We start from the raw sequence: 24,824 nt of genomic DNA on the forward strand, positions 1-24,824 counted from the left end.
TAAATCCATGATCAAATTGGAAGTCATGTTCTAAGCCATTAAGGGGTATATACCACACTTTGCCATGCCTTTTCTATTCTTTGCACTCTGCTCACTGTTAACTACCTGATACTGAATTTTTCTTCACTATTCTTGCTCCTTTTGTAAATAAATTTTGAGCAATTTCCAAGTACTCCTTAACCTCATCGTAACATTTGAACGCCCTCCAAAGGTTAATTTTCTTATCTGTATTGTGTAGATTTGTGTAACCTTTCTTAGTATTACTTTCCTTTGTGTACTACCTTAGAAACTTATGTAGACAGCAGTGTTATGTCACGATTCATGTTTTCTTTTTTAAAATGTTTTGTATGTTTTGCTTTCTGATCTTTGCAGACTCTTGTGAATGAATTTATTGAGTCTTTACTTTTTCTGTGTAACATATTTTGTATACATTGCTCCTGAGTCTGCAGTATGATGTATGAAACATATGCTTATAAACTGTTTGAAGCTTTTCTAAACAGGCCCCTGTTGAAAATGGGCACCAATCCAACAGAGTAATCTGTACTGAAAAATATATGCTTCTTTGTATTATGAAATGTGAGTGTTTTTGTTTGTGCCTGTATTCTTTCACTTTCTCTGTTTTATTTATATATATATATATATATATATATATATATATATATATATATATATATATATATATATGCATGTATGTATATATGCATGTATGTACACACATGCACACATTTGAATTTATGTACATATTGGTTTGGGTCTATTTCATAACACTAAAACTCACATGGTCAACCTCATTTCACTGAAAACACATTTCGCTGCAAACCTTCTCCACAAGAAATGTATCCTAAAACCATGTTTTTGCAGGGGGAGCAAGCCGCCTCCATACTCCCTACACTGCCCTTGTGCAGTCTTGGAGTTTGTATATACAACTGTGGAGAAAATGGACACCACCCACAGTGAGTCTTTGCTTGAGAGCAAACATGGACACATACAGATCTGAGAGTACAAAATGATGCTGACCATTGCAATTTGTGGAGTTATTTATTTATTTAACATTTATTTATAGGGAAAGCCTGACTGGGACAGAGCCCCATTTTCAGCAGAGGCTCTGGGGGAAACTCTCCACATATATATCTCTGGAATGTGGGAGGAAACCCATGCAAACACAGGGAGAACATGCAGACTCTGCATATAAGCCACCCCAGCTGAGAATCTAACTGGAGAACCTCTAGCTGTGAGGCGATAATGCTAACTGCTGCACCACTGCCCCGCCCAATTTATACATTATATATATATTGTGCTAAACTGACTTTCCTAATAACTCCCATGATAAGTGAAACCATTATGTACTTTCTCCAACTTTTCTGTGAAATGGGTTTGACTTTTAGGTTTCTGGTGAAACTGGGTTCAACCATTTGGGTTTCCGGTAAAATTGGGTTCGACCATTTGGGTTTCAATGAAGTGAGTTTTCAGTGTATAGGCATACTAGGAAGAAACGCTTTTCTCTGTACATCTAGTCAAAATTTGGTATCAACATAATTCTTTTATTATACCTCTACAGTTTTATAAGAACTGAAAAGGATTGTAGACTTCAGCCAAGCTGACTCACCATATCACTTTTGAGAGAGGGCTTTGTGTATCAGTTATTTTCCAAGTAGCATGAATTGCTACTGTTTAGGACACTACAATATAAAAGATACTCCAAAAGCATTATAATTTTCTTCCTTTTCCACTCCTTCTCGAACAACCAAGTGGTGTGCATTACATGTCTTAGTGTTTGTGTTTTCCATCTTCTGTTTTAAATCTGCATCTCCTGAAAGAATTGTACTACCAGCCTTTTCAGTCACCTCAGTCTTTTAAATGTGCTGCATTACTGCTAGTAATATTACTTGATGCTCTGCTCTAACCTTTAGAATTACCAGTCTTTTCCTCTCCCTTCTAACTTGTCGTGTATACGTTTGTCCCTTAATCAAAAATTCCAGCACTCATTTCACAGACCGCTGTTGTGCACCTACAGCCTTGCCTGTTTCTTCATTACTTTGATGACATTTGATTAAAGTAACACTGTGCAATAATGTGTAGGATAGTCACAGTAAGTGAAACCAGATTTGTGCAGTACAGTAATTTACCTTGGCAATAATTATACAGAGCTTGTGGTGCTTTACCAGATTTACTTTGAGTTGGATCAAACATCTGTCCAACCTGTGTTCTTTAACTTTGTGTGTTTGAACCAGAATATGTTTGGCCCTTCTGAATGACTTGCTTGAGTCTTTTGATTTAACTGAGCATGGATTGTATTCATCCAATGTGTACTTTATTATAGTTGGTGCAGGGTCCTCAAACAAGCTGATAAATGTGTTTTTATTTAGTAAACCTTTTGTTTTTATAATGCAAGCGATTAAATGAAGGGGAAGTAGCTGGTCCTGAATGGTTAGAATACCTAGAAGATTAGTTATCTGAGAGAGAGAGCGAGAGAGAGCACAGATGTAAGGGTATGATGTAATACCATTTACCTTGCATGTGGGGTGCCACAGCAATTAGTTTTGGCTCTGCTTTGCTTGGCATGTCCCATATTTGAAGTTTTAGGAGAGAATGGTAGTTTTAAGTTTGCTAATGCAAAAAAGTAGATAAAATGGAATTTAAGCTGGTGAGGTGGTGTGAAAGGGGTCATTTACAATATATAATAGAGAAGCTAGAGCCAGCCAGTATGATGATAGAAATTAACTTGAGATGGGGGAAGAGTTCTGGAGGCTGCAGACATGGAAGATGTTGATTTATTCCAAGGTTGCTTCCCTGTACATAGCATGAAAAGGTTTTGAGCAGCACTGAGGAGGTGCTGGGTTTATTACAAGGTGGAAGATTCTAGGATTCTCTAGTTATTGCATCTCTTGACTAGGGCTCAGATTAGACATCGTGTAGGGTATTGTGTGCAGTACATTGAAACCCAAATGGTATCTTATGAGATACGTTGAGTTTGTGGGAGAGTTGCGAAGATTTGTAGAAAGAATGGTGGGGATATGAAAGATTTGAGATACAAGAGTCATTTGTCTGTACTTTGTATGTGCATGTCAGAACCAAGTAGGGTTGGGAGAATGCTTTTGCAGTGAGGGTTTATGGAAGTGATAATTTTTGAGGAAGTGCAAGATAGAGAAGGACATAATTGGCATTATCTTCTCATCTCCTGTTTTTAGATAGAAAACAATATGAAATCTTTTCACTGAAAAAGTAGTGGAGCAACAAAGCACCCTGATTGAGGAAGTGGCAGAAATACAGGCACAAGAAAAATGTTGGTATAAACAGCTGAGTGGGTCTAGTTATTTATCACAGAGGATTGAAGCTATGAGCTGTTAATAGACTGCACTGTGTGTAGTCCAGGGTTCGATTCCAGCTTCATTTGCTTATGTGTGACTGGCAGCAAGTCACTTAACCACGTGATTCTGTAAAAGGTCAATGTAGATCTGTGCCGCCCCAATTAACAAATAGAAGTACAAATATGTAAATATAGATATAAAGATGATGTGAGAAGGGATGTGGCTGTATATATACTAACATTCAGGATGAATGAGCTTAAGCAGTTGTTACCCACTTGCTAATTGCTTTTTCTCCATGTAAATATGGACATAACACTGCTCGCAAAGAGAAGTGCTGTTTATTTTTGGATTTACAGTAGTCAGAGAATCACTTTTTTAAAGGTTGCTGTTTTTATGCAGGACATTAGGTCACATGCAGCCCAGCACATTGCTGTCAGTTTGAGGTTAAGTGAATTTCATTCATTCTTGCCTTTTAAATTAAGGTTGCTAACAAGGACACAGTAAAAGGTGTGATGTCATTTCTCCTGTAAGGAAGCGGTTGGATTACGTGAATCATGCCAGGAGGTTAGCTGAAGGTGACTGGGTTGGTGTTGAAGATGAAGCGGAGGAAGATGATGACGATGGGGAGAGTGGAGAAATGGATGTAGATTCGAAGTCCAGGAAGCTGCCAAAATATTATGCAAATCAGGTCAGATGCATTTTTTTAACCAAAACTGCTAATATGAAAGTGAGCGCTAATAAATACTAAAAGTTTGTAATTTAAAGTAAAAACTGTTTCCATAACTGGAGATACCTCTTACAAAAACTGTTTTATAGTCTTACAGATGTGTTTCATATTTGCAGACATCTCCAAAACTGTCATGGTATTACAGTTTGTAATATTTCAGACTTGTTTTGTGCTAAAGTTAAGTTAATGCATTTATTTGTATTTGTTAACTGCAGTAAAGCACTGATCCTCGTGGTCCTTTTTCAGACGCCGTTTATAGCATTGTGTGGTTAAGTGACAGTTAAATAGTAGACAAGTGGTGGTAGAGGGAGTCAAACCTTGGACTCAAGGAAGCAGTTCGTTGACAGGTCGTAACCTTATTCCTGTACACTAATTGCCTGAAAATCAGTATAGATTCTGCAGAGTGAGAAGCTTCCTTTAATGGTTCTGTGGTTCGATTCTCGGCTGGGGTGCCTTCTTTGCAGAGTCTGCATGTCCTCCCTGCATTCGTGTGGGTTTTCTCTGGGTGCTCCAGTTTCCTCCCATGTTACAAGACGTGCATCTGGAACATTTCTCCCCAGGCCTCCACTGAAAATTGGCTTTGTTCCAAGTCGGACTTTCCTGGTAAACAAATGTTAAATAAATAAATAAAACAAATGTTAAATACATAAATTAAAACACAGTAAAGCTGTAACTGTAGAACTAATTTTAGTATTGCCCAGGTTAGAAATCAGATTTTTTAAAAACTTGTAGATATGTTGTGTTTCTTTGATATACATCCAATTATCATTCAGAAAGTCAGATAAAACATTACATTTATGAAAACTGTTAAATTACAAACACCCAAGCTGATGTTAAAAACATTCAGTAACTGAAACTGTTCTGCTTTTACTTATGGGTTCCAAACCACATATCCTTCCTGTTTAATTATTTGATTTTTCTTCATGTGGGTAATGGAGCTGATAGTATTCTGCCTTTTCTGTCTTGATCAGGAACAAATGATGTGCGGATATTCATCGTGTGCAACAGGACCAAAGCCCACAGGTGTTAAAAGAGCTCTGCACATAAAACCTTCCCAGGTCTCATCAGTATTTCCATATCTCACAGTGCACTGTATTGCCCTTCCTCTTATGACCTGTTTTGCCTCACTTGGTGATTGCAGATGTGCAAGTGGCCCCAGGCTCCTTGCATTTGTAGTAAAAATTTCAGACCAGTCAGTGACTCTCTATTTATTTCATTATAACTTGCCTTTCAGATTAATTTTCAGCATCTCTTTTCAAATGTAAGTGGTATTTATGCTTTTAAAATAAAATCTTTTTTTTCCTGGTTGAAATAGTTATAATTTAAATTTTTGATGAAGACATGGATTGTTCTTTTAAAATATTGTGGCTGCTAGAATAAATCCCCCCCCCCCCCCAAAAAAAAAAAAAAAAAGTTACTTGTACTGTTGGGAGGTAAGCACAATACTTTTGAAAGGCAGGATCTGTAGAAGGTTTAGCCATAAGGTAGTACAGGTTTGTAAGTAAACTTACCATACCAGTAGATGGTACAATGATCACTGCTGCAGTAGTCTTAGCTATATGGGTCATATCCTGCAAAGGATATAATAGGTAGGCAGCTGCCAAACCTTCAGCTTTCACGGGCCAAAACCGTTGTCAGCTCTTGAGAGTTTTCCTTCCAGCAGAGAGAGGGAGAGAGACTGAGCACTCAAAAGGCAATACTAGGATGAACAAAACATTAGATAATCACATCCTAGCATAAAAACACAAGAAAAAAACAAGATGGATAGAGGGAGGGAGCAGCTACTGTAGTAGTGATCATTTGAACATCTACTGTTATAAGTTTACTTACACAATTGTGCAATGTTCGTAATATTGATCACTGCTGCTGTAACCTCAGCTATATAGGTAGATAACCATATCTTTACTACATTTGGGAGTTGGAAGGAGAAGTATCCGGGAACGCCAAACCAACCAGTTCAAAAATATCAGGATAATTCAAATACAGCCACAAAATAATAAAGCTACAGAAAACAACAAAATCCTCAGGAATTATATTTACTCAAAGTTTTATTCACTCTAGCGCCTTGGCCTCAAAGCTTCAAGGAGTACTCCTTGAAGGCTTTGAGTCCGAGACGCTAGAGTGAATAAAACTTTCTGAGTAAATATAATTCCTTAGGATTTTATTGGTTTTCTGTGGCTTTATTAATTTGTGGCTTTATCTGAAGTATCCAGGAATGCCTGGAGAATGGTCCTTGCAAAGCCTGATCTAGGTTTAGAGATGGAATCAAGCTTATAGTGCTTTGTAAAAGTATGTACAGAGGAACAAGTTGTTTCTATAATCTAGCCCTTTCTAAAAAGCCATAGAGTAGGCTTTGACCCTGTCTGGAATACTTTTGTTGTGGTGACTATAACAAAAGGTAATAGCCTTAGACATCCATGTAGAAATAGTCCGTTTTGACACAAGTGGAGCCTCCTTAAGAAATGAACAATTGATCCAAAGTTACAAAAGATTTAGTTCTGTCAGGATATTCCCCAAATTGTTGTCTGTGGATATTTGAGGTATAGAGCATCCTTTCTTCTTGATTTTTGGGTTCGGAAAAGAAAATGGGAAGACAGTTTGGTTTAAAGTAAATTCTGATACCATTTTAGGCATAAAAGAAGGGATTGGTTCTTAACCTGGTCCCTGTGGAAAATGAGGTAGGGTTGACTCACCATAAGAGCTTGCAACTCTGATATTCTTCTTGCAGAAGTCAGAGCAATCATTAAAACTGTTTTCCATGTTAAGAACCTCATGTCAGCCAGGTTAGCTGGTTCAAATAGAGCAGTGGTGTACAACATTCAGCCCCGTGGCCACATCAGGCCCTCGATGCAACATCATTTGGCCCCAGAGAGTAACCAAAGTTTTTTTAAAAAAGTGAAAACATTCTTTGCCTTACTGCAGTCACGCACACTTTCCAGCACGTGCTTACTTACCTAATTGACTACAGTTGAACACACCTCTAATTTTAGTTGCAGAAGTAACTATTCTTTGTTGTTTATAACTTAGTTTGTAAACAGTAGTAACTTTCTGCAAGAGTTTGTAATAAGTCATGGTTGCAAGCCAGAATAAAGTTAAACACAAAGTTGATGTAGAAAACGGGCAATTTCATGTTTTAAGTAAAAATGCCAGTCTCCTGTACCTATCTGCCCTAACTTACTCCCTACTGGTGTCGGACGAACCTGGCCCTTCCTACAGTGACTGAAATTCTGCTTGTCTCATATTTTACACTCTAACAAGAATCAGAAAGTAGGTCTTGGGCATAGCAATGTTAGTTTGATAGCCTCCTATCGGGTCTTCCTATAGAGTCCTTTAGTTGTCTGTGCTTGAGTCCCTAGCAGCCAGTACTTCTCCTTCTCAGCCTCCCCCTACCCCTTTTGCTTCATTAACTCTTCCTGCTTATATAGTTTTTACCTTTTCCCTGTACCTTTCACTGTCCTATTTTGCTTCCCTTATTTCTCCCTCTCAGTTACCTGCTGTATTTAATAGGTGGAACCCTCCTCTCTCTGTTACAACTCTGCTGCTCTTTCTGGCTCTTATTAGCCCTAGTCTAGTCTCGTCTGTTAAGTCAGTATTTGGACTCCGTTACTTCCCTTAGCCCTAGCTATACCTTGCTGTCTATCTCCCTCCTAACTCCAGATTTACACTTGTAACCTGCCTAAATTATCATTCTACACTTTCACCCTTTCCTCCTCTTTTCCTACTGTATGCTCTATTCTAATTTAATCCTACTTAATTTTATCTCATCTCACTGGTGTACTTTAGTTTCTATCCTACCCCTTCCTTTTATATACACTGCTCTTGTACCATTCTTACCTGCATTTCTGATTGTCTCCTCTCCTATCTCACCTTTAGTTGTTTCTACCTGCTCCCTTCGCCCTGCGGGCTCACTTCGCTCCCCTCTCTACCCCCAATTCCCACCCACCCCAGGGGTCCTAACCTTATAGCTCTCTAGACACACCCCTTTCCTTGCCTTCCTATCCTCTTCATTCCCGCTAAACTTAAATCCCCTCCCCTCTATACACCCCCTTTCCTCCTCCCACCTCCTCCTTGATTACTTCCCCACCTTTTCATGTTACTTGCCTCTCTCCTTTTCCTCTGTTATCATTCCTCTGACATCCCTCCACTCACTTTACCTGTCTCTTCTCTTTCTTTACCCTTTAAGATCCGCAGCTCTCCTCATTCCATACCCTGTAATATCCTTAGCTCTCCTCTTACTATTTTTGAGTTTTATATATATATATATATATATATATATATATATATATATATATATATATATATATATATATATATATACTACCACCTCTACAACCCCCATCTTATACATCTACTCTAAAACCACTTTTATCAGGTTTCACTATTAAAATGGCTCTCTGCTTACCTACCCTTCTTATACTCTCAGCTTTACTCCCAACCACCCTATTCTCAGCTTACCTTCTTACCCTCTTTGAAAACCCACTGAATAGCCAGCCTAACTATACACAGAAACATACATCTTCTTTTTACACTTCACTCACCTCATTCTTAAATGTTAATTCCACCCCTAGCTACCTTCTACCTAAGTTTCATAGGTACTCTCACATCAACTATGCCTTAACCTCAGATAAAAAAATGAAACTGCTTACTCTTCTTAAGAGTCACTTCACATATAAACCAGATAATCCCACCTTACAAGATGGTGACATTCACCCCAACCCTGGCCCCATACATCCGTCACCTCTAGACCAAGCTTCAATAATACCTTCCTCATTGGACATCTTAACATACAAAGTGTAAATAACAAAGTACCCTACCTACATGCCCTCCTTGACACACACTGTTTTGACATTCTCTGCTTTACAGAGACGTGGCTAAAGCCAGTCACTAAAGATACCGAAATTATACCACAAGGCTATAATATACTAAGACTTGACCGATCTAAACGAAAAGGTGGTGGAGTAGCAATTCTGTTTAAGAATCACCTCAATATCTCTATCCTTCAAGCCTGTCCAACCCAGGATAGTAAAGTAGAAGCCATTATCACTAAACTCCAATTAAATGCTAAAAAATCCCTCTGCATCATCTGCATGTACATACCTCCAGGTAACAACATACCCATCTTAGAAGACTTTCTCAGTTGGGTCTCTACCAACTACCCCCAAGAAACTATAATTCTTGGTGACTTTAATATAGATTGGAATACGATTAATGCCGAAAATCCCTCCTCTCACATAAACCTAAATGGATTTACCCAATCCATTACCTCTACTACAAGATTTAATAAGCCTAGTAAGAAAGAGAGTATCCTAGATTTGGATACTCATAAACAAAGCCAACATTACTTATAAAGTAGGAACTATGCCATATGACATCAGTGATCACTGCTTAACTTATATTACAAGAGAAAAGACTGATTGTCTAAACCTCCCTAATATAAGAAAAATACACTCTACTAAACACTTTAAAATAGACCCATTTTAAAATGAACTCAGATCATGTAACTGGAACCCCTTAAAATCACTTCCACTTAAGGATGCAGTATTATTCTTTAACTCCACCTTCCTTGCCATTCTTGACAAACATGCTCCAGAGCGTACCATTAGAATGAAGACTAATACAGCCCCATGGCTCTCTCATGAAACTAAAAAACTAATACTCTCTAGAAATAAGGTTTGTGCCAAATGGAGATGCCATAGAAATAGCTCTGATTTTCTTTACTTCCGCCAGCTTAGAAATCTAACCAAAAAAGCTATAATCACTGACAAAAGAAAATACTATTGTGGACTTCAGGAAACTCATTTCAATAAACCTAAACAATTCTGGTCATCAGTCAATAGACTCCTTTCACCAGGAACAGGCAAAACTCCCTCCCCCCTTAATGCTGACCCAGACACCCCTTACCTAACTGCAAATGCTTTTAACTCTTTTTCTTTTCCGAATCTATTCAATCTCTTGCCAGACAACTGAACACCAACAACTTCTATCCCCCAAATAATCTAGTAGACTCTTCTCACAGCTTCTCTCTACAACCTATCCCTACCTCTTTCATCTACAGACTTATTCACAAACTGAAACCTTGTACCCCCTCTGCTGACAAACTCCCTTCTCTTTATCTTCAAAAGGCAGCCAAAGAAATTGCATACCCAATATCTATACTCATAAATAGGATGATCCAAGAAGGAACTATCCCTGATATCTGGAAAGTCTCTCATATTATCCCTCTACACAAAGGTGGTAACTCTATTGACTACTCTAACTTCAGACCAATTGCTCTTCTCTCACCCTTAGCAAAAATTATGGAGAAATGTATTCATCAGCAACTTGTACAGTATCTCTCTTTACACAACATTATAGCTAACTGTCAACATGGCTTTAGACCTCATCATAGCACCACCACTGCCCTCCTTTCCTTTGTAGACACTATCAATAGGAATCACAACAATAACCTTCTCTCTTCTGCTCTATTTATTGACCTCTCCAAAGCCTTCGACATGGTCAACCACTCTTCTTTAATTCACATCCTTGAATCCCTCTCATTTGATAACCTTGCCATTAAATGGTTTAGTTCATATCTGAGTAACAGACAGCAAGCCGTTGTCTGGGATAACCACATCTCTTCTTTATTGCCCATTTCCATCGGAGTCCCTCAGGGCTCTATTCTTGGTCCACTTCTTTTCTCCCTCTATATTAATGATCTTCACTCAGTAATCCCTCAAGCTACCTGCATTCAATACGCTGACAACTCTACCATTATTTGTTCAGCATCTTCCTCTTCAGATCTAATCTCACTAACTCAAAATATTTTCAATACAGTAGAAACCTGGTTTACTAGACGGTACCTCCTTCTTAATGCTAAAAAAACTAAACTTCTTCTCTTCTCTCCAACCACTCGGACCTCCCCATTAAACTTCACCATCCTGTCAAACAACACCACTGTCATATCTCCTGACTCTACAACTAAACTGTTAGGAATAACCATCGATAATAATCTCACTTTTGATCAACACATTAACAACACCATCAAATCAGTTAACAGAAAAATAGGATCCTTATACCGTATTAAACCTTTTCTAACCCCATCTACTCGAGCTACTATCGCCCACTCCCATCTAATATCTACTCTCTTTTATGCCTCTCCAATCTTCTCCAACCTCAAGAAAGCTAACCTAAACAAACTAGCTACTTGCTATAACAACATTGCCTGCTTCGCCACTGGTAACCCCTTCAGAACCCATCACTGTCATAACTTGAAACCTTTAGGCTGGCTAGAACTACAAAACTATCTTGTAATCTCACAACTCACTATTGCCCACAAAATACTGCACCAACCTGAAAACACCCCTATACTCTCACAAATTTTAATCCCTTATAGCAATCTTACCTCCCTTCGATCCTCTTCTAAACTCTTGGCCAGATCTATAAAGTCCAACAACTCAGCTGGCGACTCACTATTCGCTAATTCTGTAGGTAGAATATGGAATCTGTTACCTAGGGATATAACACTGATCACTTCTTTACTTCTCTTCAAACATAAAATTAAACTGTACTTCCAAGATCACTGGCTTTGTTCTTGTAGTACACCAGACTAACTTTCTTCACTCTACCTCTATCTTTTCATCTACTTTAATGTTTAACTTATCAGTTAAGCTACTACCTAGATTATCCTTTGCCCTTTGGACTCCTATGTTCAGACCTACTCCTCTCATTCTCTCCCCTCTCTTCTCTTTGTCTTCTCTGTTGTCTCTTTGTCTCTTCACTCTTGACCATTCTACTGCCTCTTCCTCTCTTCTAACTTTTTTGTTACTCCCACTTTTCTTCTTGTCTCTTGTACTCTAATATCTTTCTTTTTTTTTTTTTAGGTGCTATTACTTTGGTGCACCCTTTATTCCTTTAATTAATATGCTCTGTAACTGACGTATTTTTTTATCTACTATAGTTTCGTGTGCCTTGTCTTCTTTGCTAGATTTTGTTAATAATTAGCTTTTTTACTAACATGTCTTATTGTTGTATTTTCTGTGGAGCTTTTCTCCCCGGGCCTCTACTGAAAATGTAAATATATCCAGCTAGACTAGCCCGGTCAACAAATGTAAAATAAAATAAATAAATAAAATATTGTTCACTCATAATGACTTAAGTATGTTTTGAGGTGGCCCGCAGATGCATTAAGAATTTGTGTAGTGGCCCTCCACACAAATAGGTTGTGCACCACTGAAATAGAGCAAGTGTTAGCTTCTCTCTCGCAAAATTAAGATCCCAAAGAGGGGCCACTGACTTTCTTGGATGACTGTTATGTAAAACCCCTTTCAAAAACATTTTGATATGAGACTGCATTGAAAGAGGAGGATCCATGGACAGACATGCTGAAATTGGCTGGTAAATGAACCATGATAACTAAGTAAGAAAGGCCATAGGATACTAATGCACATAAATATTGTAAACCAGAGAACAACTAGCCCTGAATGGGCACTGGTTATGTTGTTGGCCCCAATTAGAAAAACTTTTCCACTTGCCAATGTATGATTTTTGTAGTAACAAATTTTCTTGCTTCCTTTAGTACTTGGTGCACGTCCTCGCTAAAGAGGTGCCATAAAGGAATTGAGACACTCTCATCCAGGCAGTCAGTTTAAGTTGATTGGTGTCTGGGTGTTTAAACACCCCTGATTTTTGTGTGAGTAGATCCAGTTTGTAAGGAAGCTTGTGGTACTTTTCAAAAGAAGGGTGAACCTTGGTTGCCTGGGCCAGAAGGGAGTCACCACAATGATCTTGGGGGATTCCCTCTGAATCTTCAGAAGTACCCTGGGTATTACTGGGAAGGGTGGAAAAGCATCTGGGGACTGATTGCTTTGGAATGGGGGTGAAGGGGAGACCTGGATTTAGGGATATCTGTTGTCTCCATAAAGGGATTTCTCTTCTGACAAACCCCAGCATTGGGATTTGAAAAGACAAGAATGTTGATGCTGAGAGAATTCAGGTACCGCTACATCGTTCTCGTATGGAGTCTTGCTGGGGCCGCATAAAAATCAGAGATGCCATGAGACCCAAAATCCTCAAAGTCCCTCACAGTGACTGAAGTACGAGTAGAAAACCCTAGAAACAGATCTAAATAAAGGTCAAAATTTTTCCTGTGGAAGAAAAGCTGTTTAAATGTGGCATGTAGCTGACATCCCAGAAACACAGTCCTACAAAAAGTCAAACTTTTGAATGTTCTCTTGGAATCCCAGCTTCTGTAAGAGATCTCTCACTTAAGTCAGAGATTCCTGACACTTTGAAAAAGACTCTGCAAAGATAAGCAAGTCATCTAAGTATTGAAAAATTTGGATACCCTGTAGCCTACAGTGAACTGTAGTTGGAGCCACGCACTTTGGACCATCCACTGCACTAAGACTGTTTGCAAAGGGTAAGGCCAAGAACTGATTATGTGATCGAGAGAGGCACACGCGCGCACAAACACGCACGCACACGCACGCACACGCACACACACACACACTTAAGAAGCATCTGAAATCTGGATGACTAGAGATGTGATGAGCATCTTCTTAAATCTACCAGGAAATTTGAATTGGGAAGAAGAGATAAGTTTATGAAGTGACATGATTTTGAATTTGAGTGCAATCGCAAACAGGTTTAGGAAAGAAAGATCCAGAACTGATCTCCATACTTTTTTTCTTTGCACTAAAACCATCCTTGAATTAGAACCCCTTTCTGACCTGGGAAGGAGCAACTGTTTCTATCATTCCCTGAGACAGCATGTGATGAAGGAAGAGTGGGAATAGGAATCTGGTATGGTCTGCAGGATAAGTAAGTACCTCCTGGAAAGGAGGAATTTCCTCCCAGTGCCATCTGTAACCTTGATGAATGATCTTCAGAACCCATTTGTCTGAAACTATCTTGTTGCCAAAGATAAAAGTGGAGATTCAGACCTTCTGGAAGACAAAAGGGGGTGCTGGGGGGGGGGTAAAGTCCCTTACATGGTCATTCTGCCTTATTGGACTGCCCCTGGTTTGGGGAGTTTCCAGAGTTTATATTGGGACCCACTTTGCCATTTCTTGCCTACATTTTGTTGAGACTGTACATTTTGTTGAGACTGCTTGCTTCTTATAAAAATTGGGTGAGGAGTTAGAAAATCGCAAAGGAGGGCAAAAAGAAATCTTGGAGATCCACTGTATCAGCCTATCCCATTCATCACATTTTTGATCACCTCTGTAGCAGATGGGCCAACAACTACAACTCTGTCCGCAGAGAAGTTAAAATCTTAATTTTTAACATTGTCTGGGAAGTTCTAAGAACAAAGCCTGGCAGACCTCCTCAGACACACATACAGACGCACACAGAGACGCACACAGAGACAGAGAGACACCACATTTAGCAGTGACTTCAGCAATAGAAGAAATTAAATTATTTAAAGCCGATTTCCTCACAAGAAGAAACTGCAGACAAAACATTCCTAATGCTCTCACAACTAAACAAGACCAACCTTAACATATGAGCCTGATAATTAAAAATTCTGAAAGTCAAAGTTGAAGAAGCATAAAGGTTTTCTCAGACTTACCAATAATGTTCTCATCTTTATCAGAAGTAGTTGGATTGGAATCCATGAAGTGTTTAGCAAGAGTAACTAAAGTTGTAACTCCCGAGTCTTTTGGGAAGAGTGTATGAACACTTGAAAGATTGAAGAATGTTATACATACTGTCTGCCTTTTTATAAGCAGCTGCCTGTCAGGACAATGGCAAGCAGTAACACACACCTCCTCCAAGGCAGACAAAACTGGAGGAATGTGTGCAGGTGCTGGAAATTCCTTCTGTCACAGCTTACAGTTCTACTGAAAAGGCTGGCACATTGTAGAAATAGTCTCAGAGAAAGAGAAATCCCCACAGGGAGAATGATAAAATGAGCTCTTCTCTGAATCTGAATTGGAAGTCTGAGGAGAAACTTTGTATCTGTCCCTTCCTCCCCATCCAGATTCAGACTCTTGAATCTCTTCAGCCAAGGAAGCATCCCTCTTTTACGAAAAAAAAAAAATAATTTAATGAAGGATCAATAGCCTGAATTAAACCCTTAACCAGACCCAGTAAAATATTCCTGACTATGGAAATTTTAAGAGGAATAGAAGCATGCTTGCTTCTTCACAAAACAGGGGAAGCCTTCCCTGATGTTCGTGTTTCATTGTTGCAGTCATCACGTTTGGGTTATCTGCCTGCAGGTAGCCCTCAGCTGTCCTGAATACCAGAGTCTTCGGATTTCTGCGTTGGATGCTGTTGCTTCTTCCTTGACGTCAGGACGTCAGGTCGTCAGGGGTATAAAACATGCAGCCGACGCCATTACATCAGTCTTTCTTGCCGTGCAGTGCCCAAAGCAGAAGCAGTTTTCAAATGCTGGTCGGCCGACTCCTGAAATTTTCGTTTTCGAGTTTCAGACCCGAAGTCTTCAAAAAGCTAAGTACTCCGTTGGGGATCCTTTTTCTTGCTCTAAACGATGTCAGTAAAACTTAACAATTGTCTTACCTGTGGAAAGCAAATACCTCAGAGATTTTCATTTTTACTGCATCCCCTGCTTAGGCCCAGACCACGACGTCCCATGTTGTCGGTTTTGTGCCTTATTCAACGCCCAAACTATTCGTTGACTGGCTATTTTTGCAGCAAATTACTTTCGTACTCGTTCTTTGTACTCCGAAATGGCTTCATCAAGCCATCTGACAACCAATCTTCCTAAAAAAACGTAAGGATAAAGACAGACCGCATAGGTCCAAAACTGCCGACGACGCTTCCGTTAAGCTAGTCGCCAGTCCGCCAGTACTCAGTGAGGTGCTTTCGCAGCCCATGATACCCACTACATCTGATTCGAAGGCCTCTACTGAGACCCATTCGGAGTCCAGTATGCCGCAAATGCTTCTTCGACTATGGAACCTGCAGATGTCTCTACTTTTTGGATGGGTCCGGAGCCACTGTGCAGGCACCAGCTTCTGAGGGTGTAGTCAGGCCTACAGACATTAATGTTAAACTGACACCATAATTTTCATCCAGGCCTAAAACTCGCACCACGCCTAGAAAACCGACGACCAAACCGCAGGCTCAGGCCCATATGCCTAAAAAACAAATGCTTAGAATGGCTGAAGACCTCATTACCTTAATTAGGGGAAGCCAGCCTTCCCCCTCTAAGAGACCTAGAACTGAGTTTCTTTCTGATTCTTCTGATCAGTAATTTGATTTTTCTGCTCCTTCTGATTACCAGGATTTGCCTTTATCTACTTATGAGGATTCTAATGCAGAGGATTCCATTCCCTCTGCTTCCCCTCCAGAAGATTTTTCTTTCGGTGTAACCTTGCACATTCTTAGGGAGCATTTACGCTGGGAAAGCCAGGATTACTCTGACTCCAAAAAGAGACTTGGGGAATTCTTATTCCTACCTCAGCACAGGCCTTTAGCTATCCCTCCTGTTCTGCACATTGTAGATAATGCTTTCTTGAAATCTTGCCTTTACCCAGACACTTTACCTCCAGTTCCCAGAAAACCTGACCAGTATTAGAGTACCTGACTCTCACAAGTTCCTCTTCAAGAATCCTTCTGCGGATCCAGAGACCATTTCCCAAGGACCAAAAGGCATTTAAGGCTACTGCTGCCAAAAATTCTACCCCTTCTGATAGAGATTCTAGAGCCTTAGATAAATGGGGTAAGAAGGTATACACTTCTGCTACTTTGGCCATTAGGGCTTTAAATTGCCAGTTTCATATGTTAAAGTATCAGCAGCATGTTATGGGGCAAAATGAAGTTGATTCCTGACTGTACTGAACACAAAGAATTACAGGTTTCAATGCATTCTGCAGAACAAGTTGGTAAACATACTTTGCAATGTGGTCTTAACACTTTAGAAGCATCTTGCAGGGCTGCTGTCACTGGGTCTATACTTAGAAGGCATGCTTGGCTTAAGGAACAAAACTTGCCAGATCATGTAAAAGCTAAATTACTGGATGCTCCCTTAAACCAAGCCGCCTTTTTGGCAACAAAACAGAAGTCCTCCTCAAAAGGATAGAGGAAAAAGCTAAATCTATGCAGACTGTTAAAGATTTCCTACAAGTACAGCCTCCCAGATTCAGTAGGCATTGGCCTTCTAAGAACTGGTCCTTTCCAGTCAAAACCCAGGAACAGCAGACCACCTAGGCTACAATCTCAGGCTACGCACAGACCTAAGCAGTGGGGGGCTCCCACTTCCAAAGCAGGGAGTAGTAGGCTACCCCCTACGGAAAAATGACACAATGACTTAACCTTAACCCTTCCAAGCCCTGCTCTACTACCTGCTCCCTTAGGAGGAAAGTTCACCTTGCATGCAAAAAACTGGGAACTCTTTACCCAGGACAAATGGGTTTTGAACATAGTTTCCCAAGGATACAAATTCCACTTCCACACCCTGCCAACACCAAATGGTTGGCCAGACCTACCCCCAGATCAGTGGGCGGACGCCCAACAGCAGGTTCTCTCTCTTCTCAATATCAGGCCTATTCAGCCTGTCCCAGCAGAACAAAAGGGACAAGGTTTTTATTCAGTACTTTTTCTGGTACCCAGAAAAGACAACTGGCATCCTATCCTGGACCTCTCTATTCTCAAAACCTTTCTGGTAGTTCCAAAATTCAAAATGCTAACTCTGCAATAGCTTCTTCCCATGCTAGCCAAGGATGCCTAGCTGGCAACCCTAGACTTAAAGGAAGCTTACCTGCACATCCCAGTAAGGGAATCTTGCAGAAAATACTTACGCTTCAGGGCAGGCTCCATGCACTATCAGTTCTCTGCACTTCCCTTTGGCTTATCTACTGCACCCAGGGTATTCACAAAGTGTCTAGCTCTAGCCATTGCATTTTGCAGGCAGAGAAATATTCAGATTTACCCATACTTGGGCAGTTGTCTGATTCAGGCAGAAAGCCAGGACTTGCTATTGCAACACCTGGCATTCAGGCAGAAAGCCAGGACTTGCTATTACAACACCTGGCATTCGTAAAGAAACTTCTGACCTCACTGGGGTACACCATCAACGAAAAGAAATCTTACCTAGTACCCTGCCAATGGATTCTATTCCTGGGAGCAAGCTTGAACACAACTTCCCAGATGGCATTCCTCACTCCAGAGAAACAAGTTTATTTGGCAACCTACTTCAGACTGTTGGCCACAAAACCCCAGCTGTCTGCAAGGAAAATACTGCAAACCCTGGGGTTCATGGCCTCTTATATTTTACTAATTCCATGTGCAAGACTGCATATGAGGAAACTCCAATGGTATCTAAAAAGCTTATGATGTCAACATTCTCAGGACCTGGAAACATTAATTTCTATCATTCCTTGTATCAAGACAGAGTTCCTTTGGTGGTCAGAGGCCTGCTACCACAACAAGGGACTCCTTTCACTCTACCCCTGCCACCCAAGCCCTAACAGCAGACGCATCAGACTATGCATGGGGGGGCTCACATGGCAGGGCAGTGCATTCAGGGCAAATGGAACCCGAGACAGATCACCTGCATATCAAGCAAAAATAAATGTTAGCTGTACAGAAGCATGGGGGGGGGGCTCACATGGCAGGGCACTGCATTCAGGGCAAATGGAACCCGAGACAGATCACCTGCATATCAATCAAAAATAAATGTTAGCTGGACAGAATGCTCTGACAGCCTTCAAAGACTGTATTCTTCCAGGACAACTATTGTTGAAGACCGACAACACCACAGTTATGTGGTACATAAGCCAAGCTGGGGTGAACTCACTCGTACCCTTTCTGCAGACTAGCCATGGCTCTGTGGAACATAGCCTTGAGCTACCAAGTACACCTGCAAGCTCAATTCCTGCCAGGCATACTAAATTCACTGGCAGACGACTTAAGCAGAAATCTCATGGACCCACACGAATGGAAACTAGAACCCAAAATATTCAACCTCTTGAACAAATGGGGGACTCCAGAGGTAGACCTGTTTGCTTCCCATCAGAACTACCAATTGAACAAATTCTGCACAAGAACTCCCCACAGCCAAGCTTGGAAAGTGGATGCCCTGTCCTTTACCTGGGAAAGCTTCTCAGTTTATGCCTTTCCCCCTCTGCCTCTCCTCTTAAAGGTTCTACTAAAGATCAAACAGGACAAGCCAAGGACAATACTGATTGCACCAGACTGACCGCGCCAGCACTGGTACCCCCTCTTGTGCAGTATGGCATGGCTACAACAATGGCACCTGCCTGCAGACCCCTTCCCTGCTGTCCCAGCAGGCGGGCCACATTCTGCACCCTCAGCTTCAAACCCTGAACCTTGCAGCCTGGCTAATTCCTTGAGCTCTCCCTTAGCATCCCTCAGTAAACAGGTACTGGATGTCATTCTGGAGGCAAGAAGGTCTAGTACTAGAAAATACTATGCTAAAAAGTGGAAAAGATACTGTTCCTGGAGAGTGGCTCAAGGGATGGGCACAACGGTGCCCAGCTTACCTCATATTCTACAGTACTTAACAGAAATGCTCCACAGGGGGCCTATCCTTCTAATCCATTAAAATTCATACCTCTGCCATTTCAGTACATTATAATATTGAGCCACCCCTCTTCTCTCACCCCTTGCTAAAGCAATTCCTTAGAGGGGCCAAAAATCTAAGTCCCCACCCAGGAGAGCTCCCACTCCAGCCTGGGACCTTAACTTTGTATTGGAAAAGCTCACCCCCCCCCCCCCTTTGAACCAGCTGCTACAGCAGAGTTGAAATTCCTTTCTTGGAAAACAGCTTTCCTTCTAGCCAGCACTTCAGCAAGAAGAGTGTCTGAATTACAGGCCCTCATGGCAGTGGAACCCTCCATTATCTTCCATGCAGGCAGGGTTTCCTTCAGGACTAATCCTTCCTTTATGCCCAAGGTGGTGTCTTCTGAGGCCCTAAATCGGCCCATTCATTTACCTATTTTTCCCTAATCTACAAAATAAAGGGGAACGAATACTGCACTCTCTGGACATGCACAGACAACTTAGGTTTAGTCCTGTCTAAATAGAATCTATCAGAAAATCTGAGCAGCTGCTAGTTAGTTTAGCTGCAGGGGCAGAGGGGAAGGCCATTTCAAAGCAAATATTTTCCAAATGGATAGCCCATGGCATTCATTTCTGCTACAAGCATCATGGAAAACCTACCCCACAGGGGGATAAGATCACATTTCACCAGGGCTGCATCTACCTCTGCGGCATTTCTCAGAGGGGTCCCTACCAGGGACATCCTAGAAGCTGCCACCTGGAGCTCTGTACATACCTTCACCAAGCATCATCACTTGCCTATCTTTTCTAAATCCAGAACTGGATTTGCCACTGCAGTCTTGCAGGGATTAATAGCTGGCCCTAATGATCTTTAACTTTCTCCTCCCTTCCTTAGCTTTGGGAATCAACCCAAATGTGATGACTGCAACAGTGAAACACGAAGAGCATAGTACAGTTGTGTACACTTACCATAAATGTAGATGTTCGAGTGTATTCACTGTTGCAGTCCTGGTTACCCTCCCTCCAGCCCCCTGACTTCTCTTGGCTCTACCTCTCCTAGTTGGTATACCTATTTCTTCTTGTGTATTTGCTTTTTGATCGGGGTTTACCATACCATTTACTTGCTTCCTATTGTGGGGGCACCTGACATCTGGGGCAAGAAAAACTGATGTAATGGCGTCGGCTGCATGTTTTATACCCCTGACAACCTGACGTCAAGGAAGATGCGACAGCATCCGATGCAGAAATCTGAAGAGACTGGTATTTAGGCCGGCTGAGGGCTACCTGCAGGCAGATAACCCAAATGATGACTGCAACAGTGAATACACTCAAGCATCTACATTTATGGTAAGTGTACACAACTGTACTTTCCTTGTCCCAGTATCAACAAGAGCCGACTTACCACTGAGGGGGACCCCAAAAGCAGGAGAGGAAGTGGCTAACTGGTTCATTGTGGTAGTAGGTGCTACACCAGAGGGATTCTGGGCAAAAGATGAGTAGTCTGAGGTACAACAGATCACAGCAGTCACCCACCTCCAGCTGAGGCAAGTTGGTAGCTTGCTGTAGTGGGAAAGGCTGTTTGTTTGCTTAAGTTTTTTTTTTTTTTTTTTTTTTTTTTTTTGTGGCTGGAAGAAGGGACTGACTGTGGGACCGACAGTTTGTTCCAGGGTCAAGCCAAAAATGGTGCCTCTTTCTTGAAAACAAGCAGCAAATACTGGTAAAAACAAATGGTCTTTAAAAGTCACTTACCAGACAAACACAGTAAAAGGCACTTTAGTCTTCTTTGCACCACCGGCAGTATGTTTTTAAACACAATTTTTCCACAGAAAAAAGGGTTTTCATTTTCTTTAAACTGCTTTTAAACTGACAGGAAAAAATAGCTTTTCTGTTTAAAAGTACAGTACAGTCTCTTGACAGTCCATTAAAACAGAAACTTAGCTTGAAAATAAGTTTCCTGAAGAACATGTAAATAATAAACAACATTATTAAATGGAAGTTTTTTTTCTCCAAAGGAAGGTTATCTGCCAGCAAAGAAGCAGCAGGAGTCAGCTGTTGATCCTCTCAAACCTCAGTGGACCACACTCTTTGGTATCAGTAAATCTCTGAGCTTGGCACCCAAACCTGTCTTTTAATGAGCTCAGCTGGAGCTGCCTGACAGTTTGGGAGTATGGAACATGCCCTGAAACATTGGAAGCTGGCTGTTGTATCCTTGGCAGGATATAACCCTTGTAACTAAGGCTACTGCAGCAGAGATCAATATGATGAACATATTGGAAAAAAATGCATTATCCTGTAAGGATACAGAAGGATTTGTGTCTTGCTAGCCGCTACCGTCAACATCCGCTTCTAACACTTCCTAAACACAGTTTAAAAATACACCCTAACATCTACATTTATGGTAAGTGTACACAACTGTACTGCACTAGCTTCTTGGGTACTGCTGAAAAGATAAATGAAGGAATAGAAAAAAAAAAATTCTCAAGATGATTGAGACCAGCAGTGCACTCACAAAGCTTAAAAAACTTAGTTGATGAGTATGTTTCGTATGAGTCCTTGGTCTGCTTTTGCAAAGAGTTTCTCAACTTCCTGTTTGATCTGATTTTGACAGTTTTGTAGAGAACCTATTGAGGGTGATGAAAAAGACACTCTGCTGCCCCTTCACCATTCAGTCCTGTCATAGGTAGGAGCAACTCCAGTCCTTCTCCAGGCAGGTGTCCCCTAGTCTGTCCTCACAAGGCCACTCCTTGTCCCTGGCATCAGTATTGAGATCGCTGGCATTTGCTCTTAGAACTCTGATTTATGTACTGGAGCTGCTTTCTGTGTTTGGGCCTGAGATACCTTTGTTGACATTGTGTACCTCTGTGTTGATGGCTCCTCCAAAGAATTCAGCTCTTGCTGTTGTTGGTTTGGATGCTCTCATTGCCTGTGTCCATGGGCCTCTTAGCCTGGATTCTCAAGGTTAGGACTTGGGTGCCTTAAACAATGTGGTCCCCCTTTAGTATTTTTATGCCAGTATCACCAGTACTACAGCCACTGTGGTGCAGTGGTAGCGTTGTTGCCTCACAGCAAGAGGTTCTCCCGTTCGATTCTCGTCTGGAGTGCGGGGAGTGCCTTCTTTGTGGAGTCTGCATGTCCTCCCTGCGGTTGGGTGGGGGTTCGAAAGACGTGCGTAAATGGGCGTGCCTTTGTTGAAGGTTGAACGTCGAGCTGGCACCTCGGCGTTCGTGAAAATCTATTGCCAATCATTAGCGGACTGGAGTTCCGCTGTGGTGACCCCTAACTGGGAAAAGCCAAAAGACAACATCACCAGTACTACAGCAGTTGACACCAGAGATTTTGGCACAGTCAACTGGCATAGTTGCCCTTTATGTGCTGTACCTGCAGTAATTTTTGCATCAGATGCTGCCCTGATATCGTCAGCTTTTTGCAGCAATAATGAAATCCTTACACTCTTGCTACTGTTTGGGCCATTTTGTTTTGCAGTACAATGTTCTTTTCAGTTTCCTTTTATAATGTCAGCTGCCAAATGTTTATGAAGAAGAAGCCCACAAACTCCCCTGGAGTCTTGAACCCTGGATGTTGACAGAGGAGAAAGATGGAGATTCCTTCACCCAAAAGAAAAAAAAAGACCAAGTTTGGAGATGTATTAGAAGGGATTAGATAAGAGAGATTTTCCCTGACCTTGTGCCATCCTGCAGAAGATGCTTATTTTTTTTTTTAAATGTACCTTTATTGAATTATCACTTGTGATACAGGCAATTTTACATTTATACAAAAGTAATCAAACTAGTAAATTAATATTAATAAACATTATACTTAACGTATATTGCCATGTATCATATAACCTAAGCAACATTACATAATTTATTCAAATCCTGCCCCCCCTTTTTTAAACAAGAAACTTCTTTATTAAACCATCACTTACAACCTAAGCAGTCATACAGTTATATAAATGAAAACAAACCTCATCAACACATTTCTAGTTGCAAGCATTTTATATCACAAACCATACTGACACACTCCCAGTTGCAAACATTATACATCACTTATCTACCCAGTAATTTTGGGTCAATCATTACATAGCTCATTTAAATCCTGCCTTCTTTTAAACCACATTCCTCCCCTGTATGTATTCCCACAATTCCCATTGTTTCTGTGCTGTTTGCTCCTAACCTTTTCTAAAGATCTCTGTTCCAGTTGTTTTATCTGTTACTATATTCACTACTTCTAATGTTGTTGGTTTAAATGTCAGTTTCCATTTTCTGGTAATTGCTTTTTTGGCAGCCACCATAATTTAGACACAACAAGGCCTTACAGAATTGAAATTGCCTAGACATGGTATCATAGCTCAGAAAAATTATCTCCCTTGTCACACCAATCTGCCCACCCAGCATCTATCTTTGATGCTGCATCCCCCAGGGAATCCTCAAAGTCCACCAACCCACCACTTCCCATGTACCTCTTTCCTCCCCATCGCACCACCATTTGCTGTTTAGCTGAGGAAAAATTCTGTGGAGTCTACTTGGGGTATACAAATATCTGTATAAACATCCAAGCAAAAATCCTAAATCTTTAGATTTTGTTACCTATTTGTGAGACGTACATATATCTTCCCATTGTTTCTTTGTGAATTGCTCATGCAATCTCTCTTCCCAATCCTTTCTGACTTCCTCTGGTTGATTCTTGTAGTTATCGTGCAGTACTTTTATATGCTCTACTAATTATTCCTTTCTTAACAGCAGCTTCTGTTCTAGATTCTACCAAAAACTATACCAGGGCTGGTCTTTTTTTTAGGACCCCCTATTTCTTTCTCTTTGCCTATACTCTGATGTCAGTCCTTAGGCCAGCTGTCCTCCTTAAGATTGTTTACCCACCACAGACCCATCCCCAGGATAAAGGGTCTAGGATGATGGATTGCCTTGGAAAATACATTTATGTATCTTCTGCCTTTTTGGTTGAGGGCACTAAACTCTGTATCACATGTTGAGTTCAGACCTGGTAGATAAAATGCAGTTTTTACTAGTGCAGTTGCCCGATTTACAAGTCAAAGAAAAGGGCATTGTACCATTTATCAACTACTGTTTTCATCGGGTTTGAATTTTATGATCGACTTCAGTGCTGTATCAGATGTGTCCAGACCCACAGGATATGACTTTATTAATACAGTAATATACTTGGTTCAGATTTTCTGATTTCACCGAATACACCAAAGCAGCTTTCAAGAATTCCCCTTTCCAGGGAGTTTGTATTTCCTGCATTTCACATTACAAATTGTAAAATATCTCCAAATTTGCATTACAGATTGCATGCTCTAAAATTGT

At 40.8% G+C, this 24,824-nt stretch overlaps 1 protein-coding gene across 1 annotated transcript in view; it reads left to right on the top strand.

The window, feature by feature from the left end:
• SNUPN (snurportin 1) overlaps positions 1 to 24,824 on the top strand; it is a 645,353-nt gene that overhangs the window by 135,056 nt on the left and 485,473 nt on the right. Inside the window, exon 2 of the mRNA XM_044077234.1 lies at positions 3,840 to 3,996. Coding sequence (XP_043933169.1) covers positions 3,840 to 3,996 — 157 coding nt within the window. The remainder of the gene's footprint in view (positions 1 to 3,839; positions 3,997 to 24,824) is intronic.

This window comes from Protopterus annectens, chromosome 7.part0 (genome assembly GCF_019279795.1).
Source record: "Protopterus annectens isolate FY-2018-M chromosome 7.part0, PAN1.0, whole genome shotgun sequence".
NCBI lineage: Eukaryota > Metazoa > Chordata > Ceratodontiformes > Protopteridae > Protopterus > Protopterus annectens.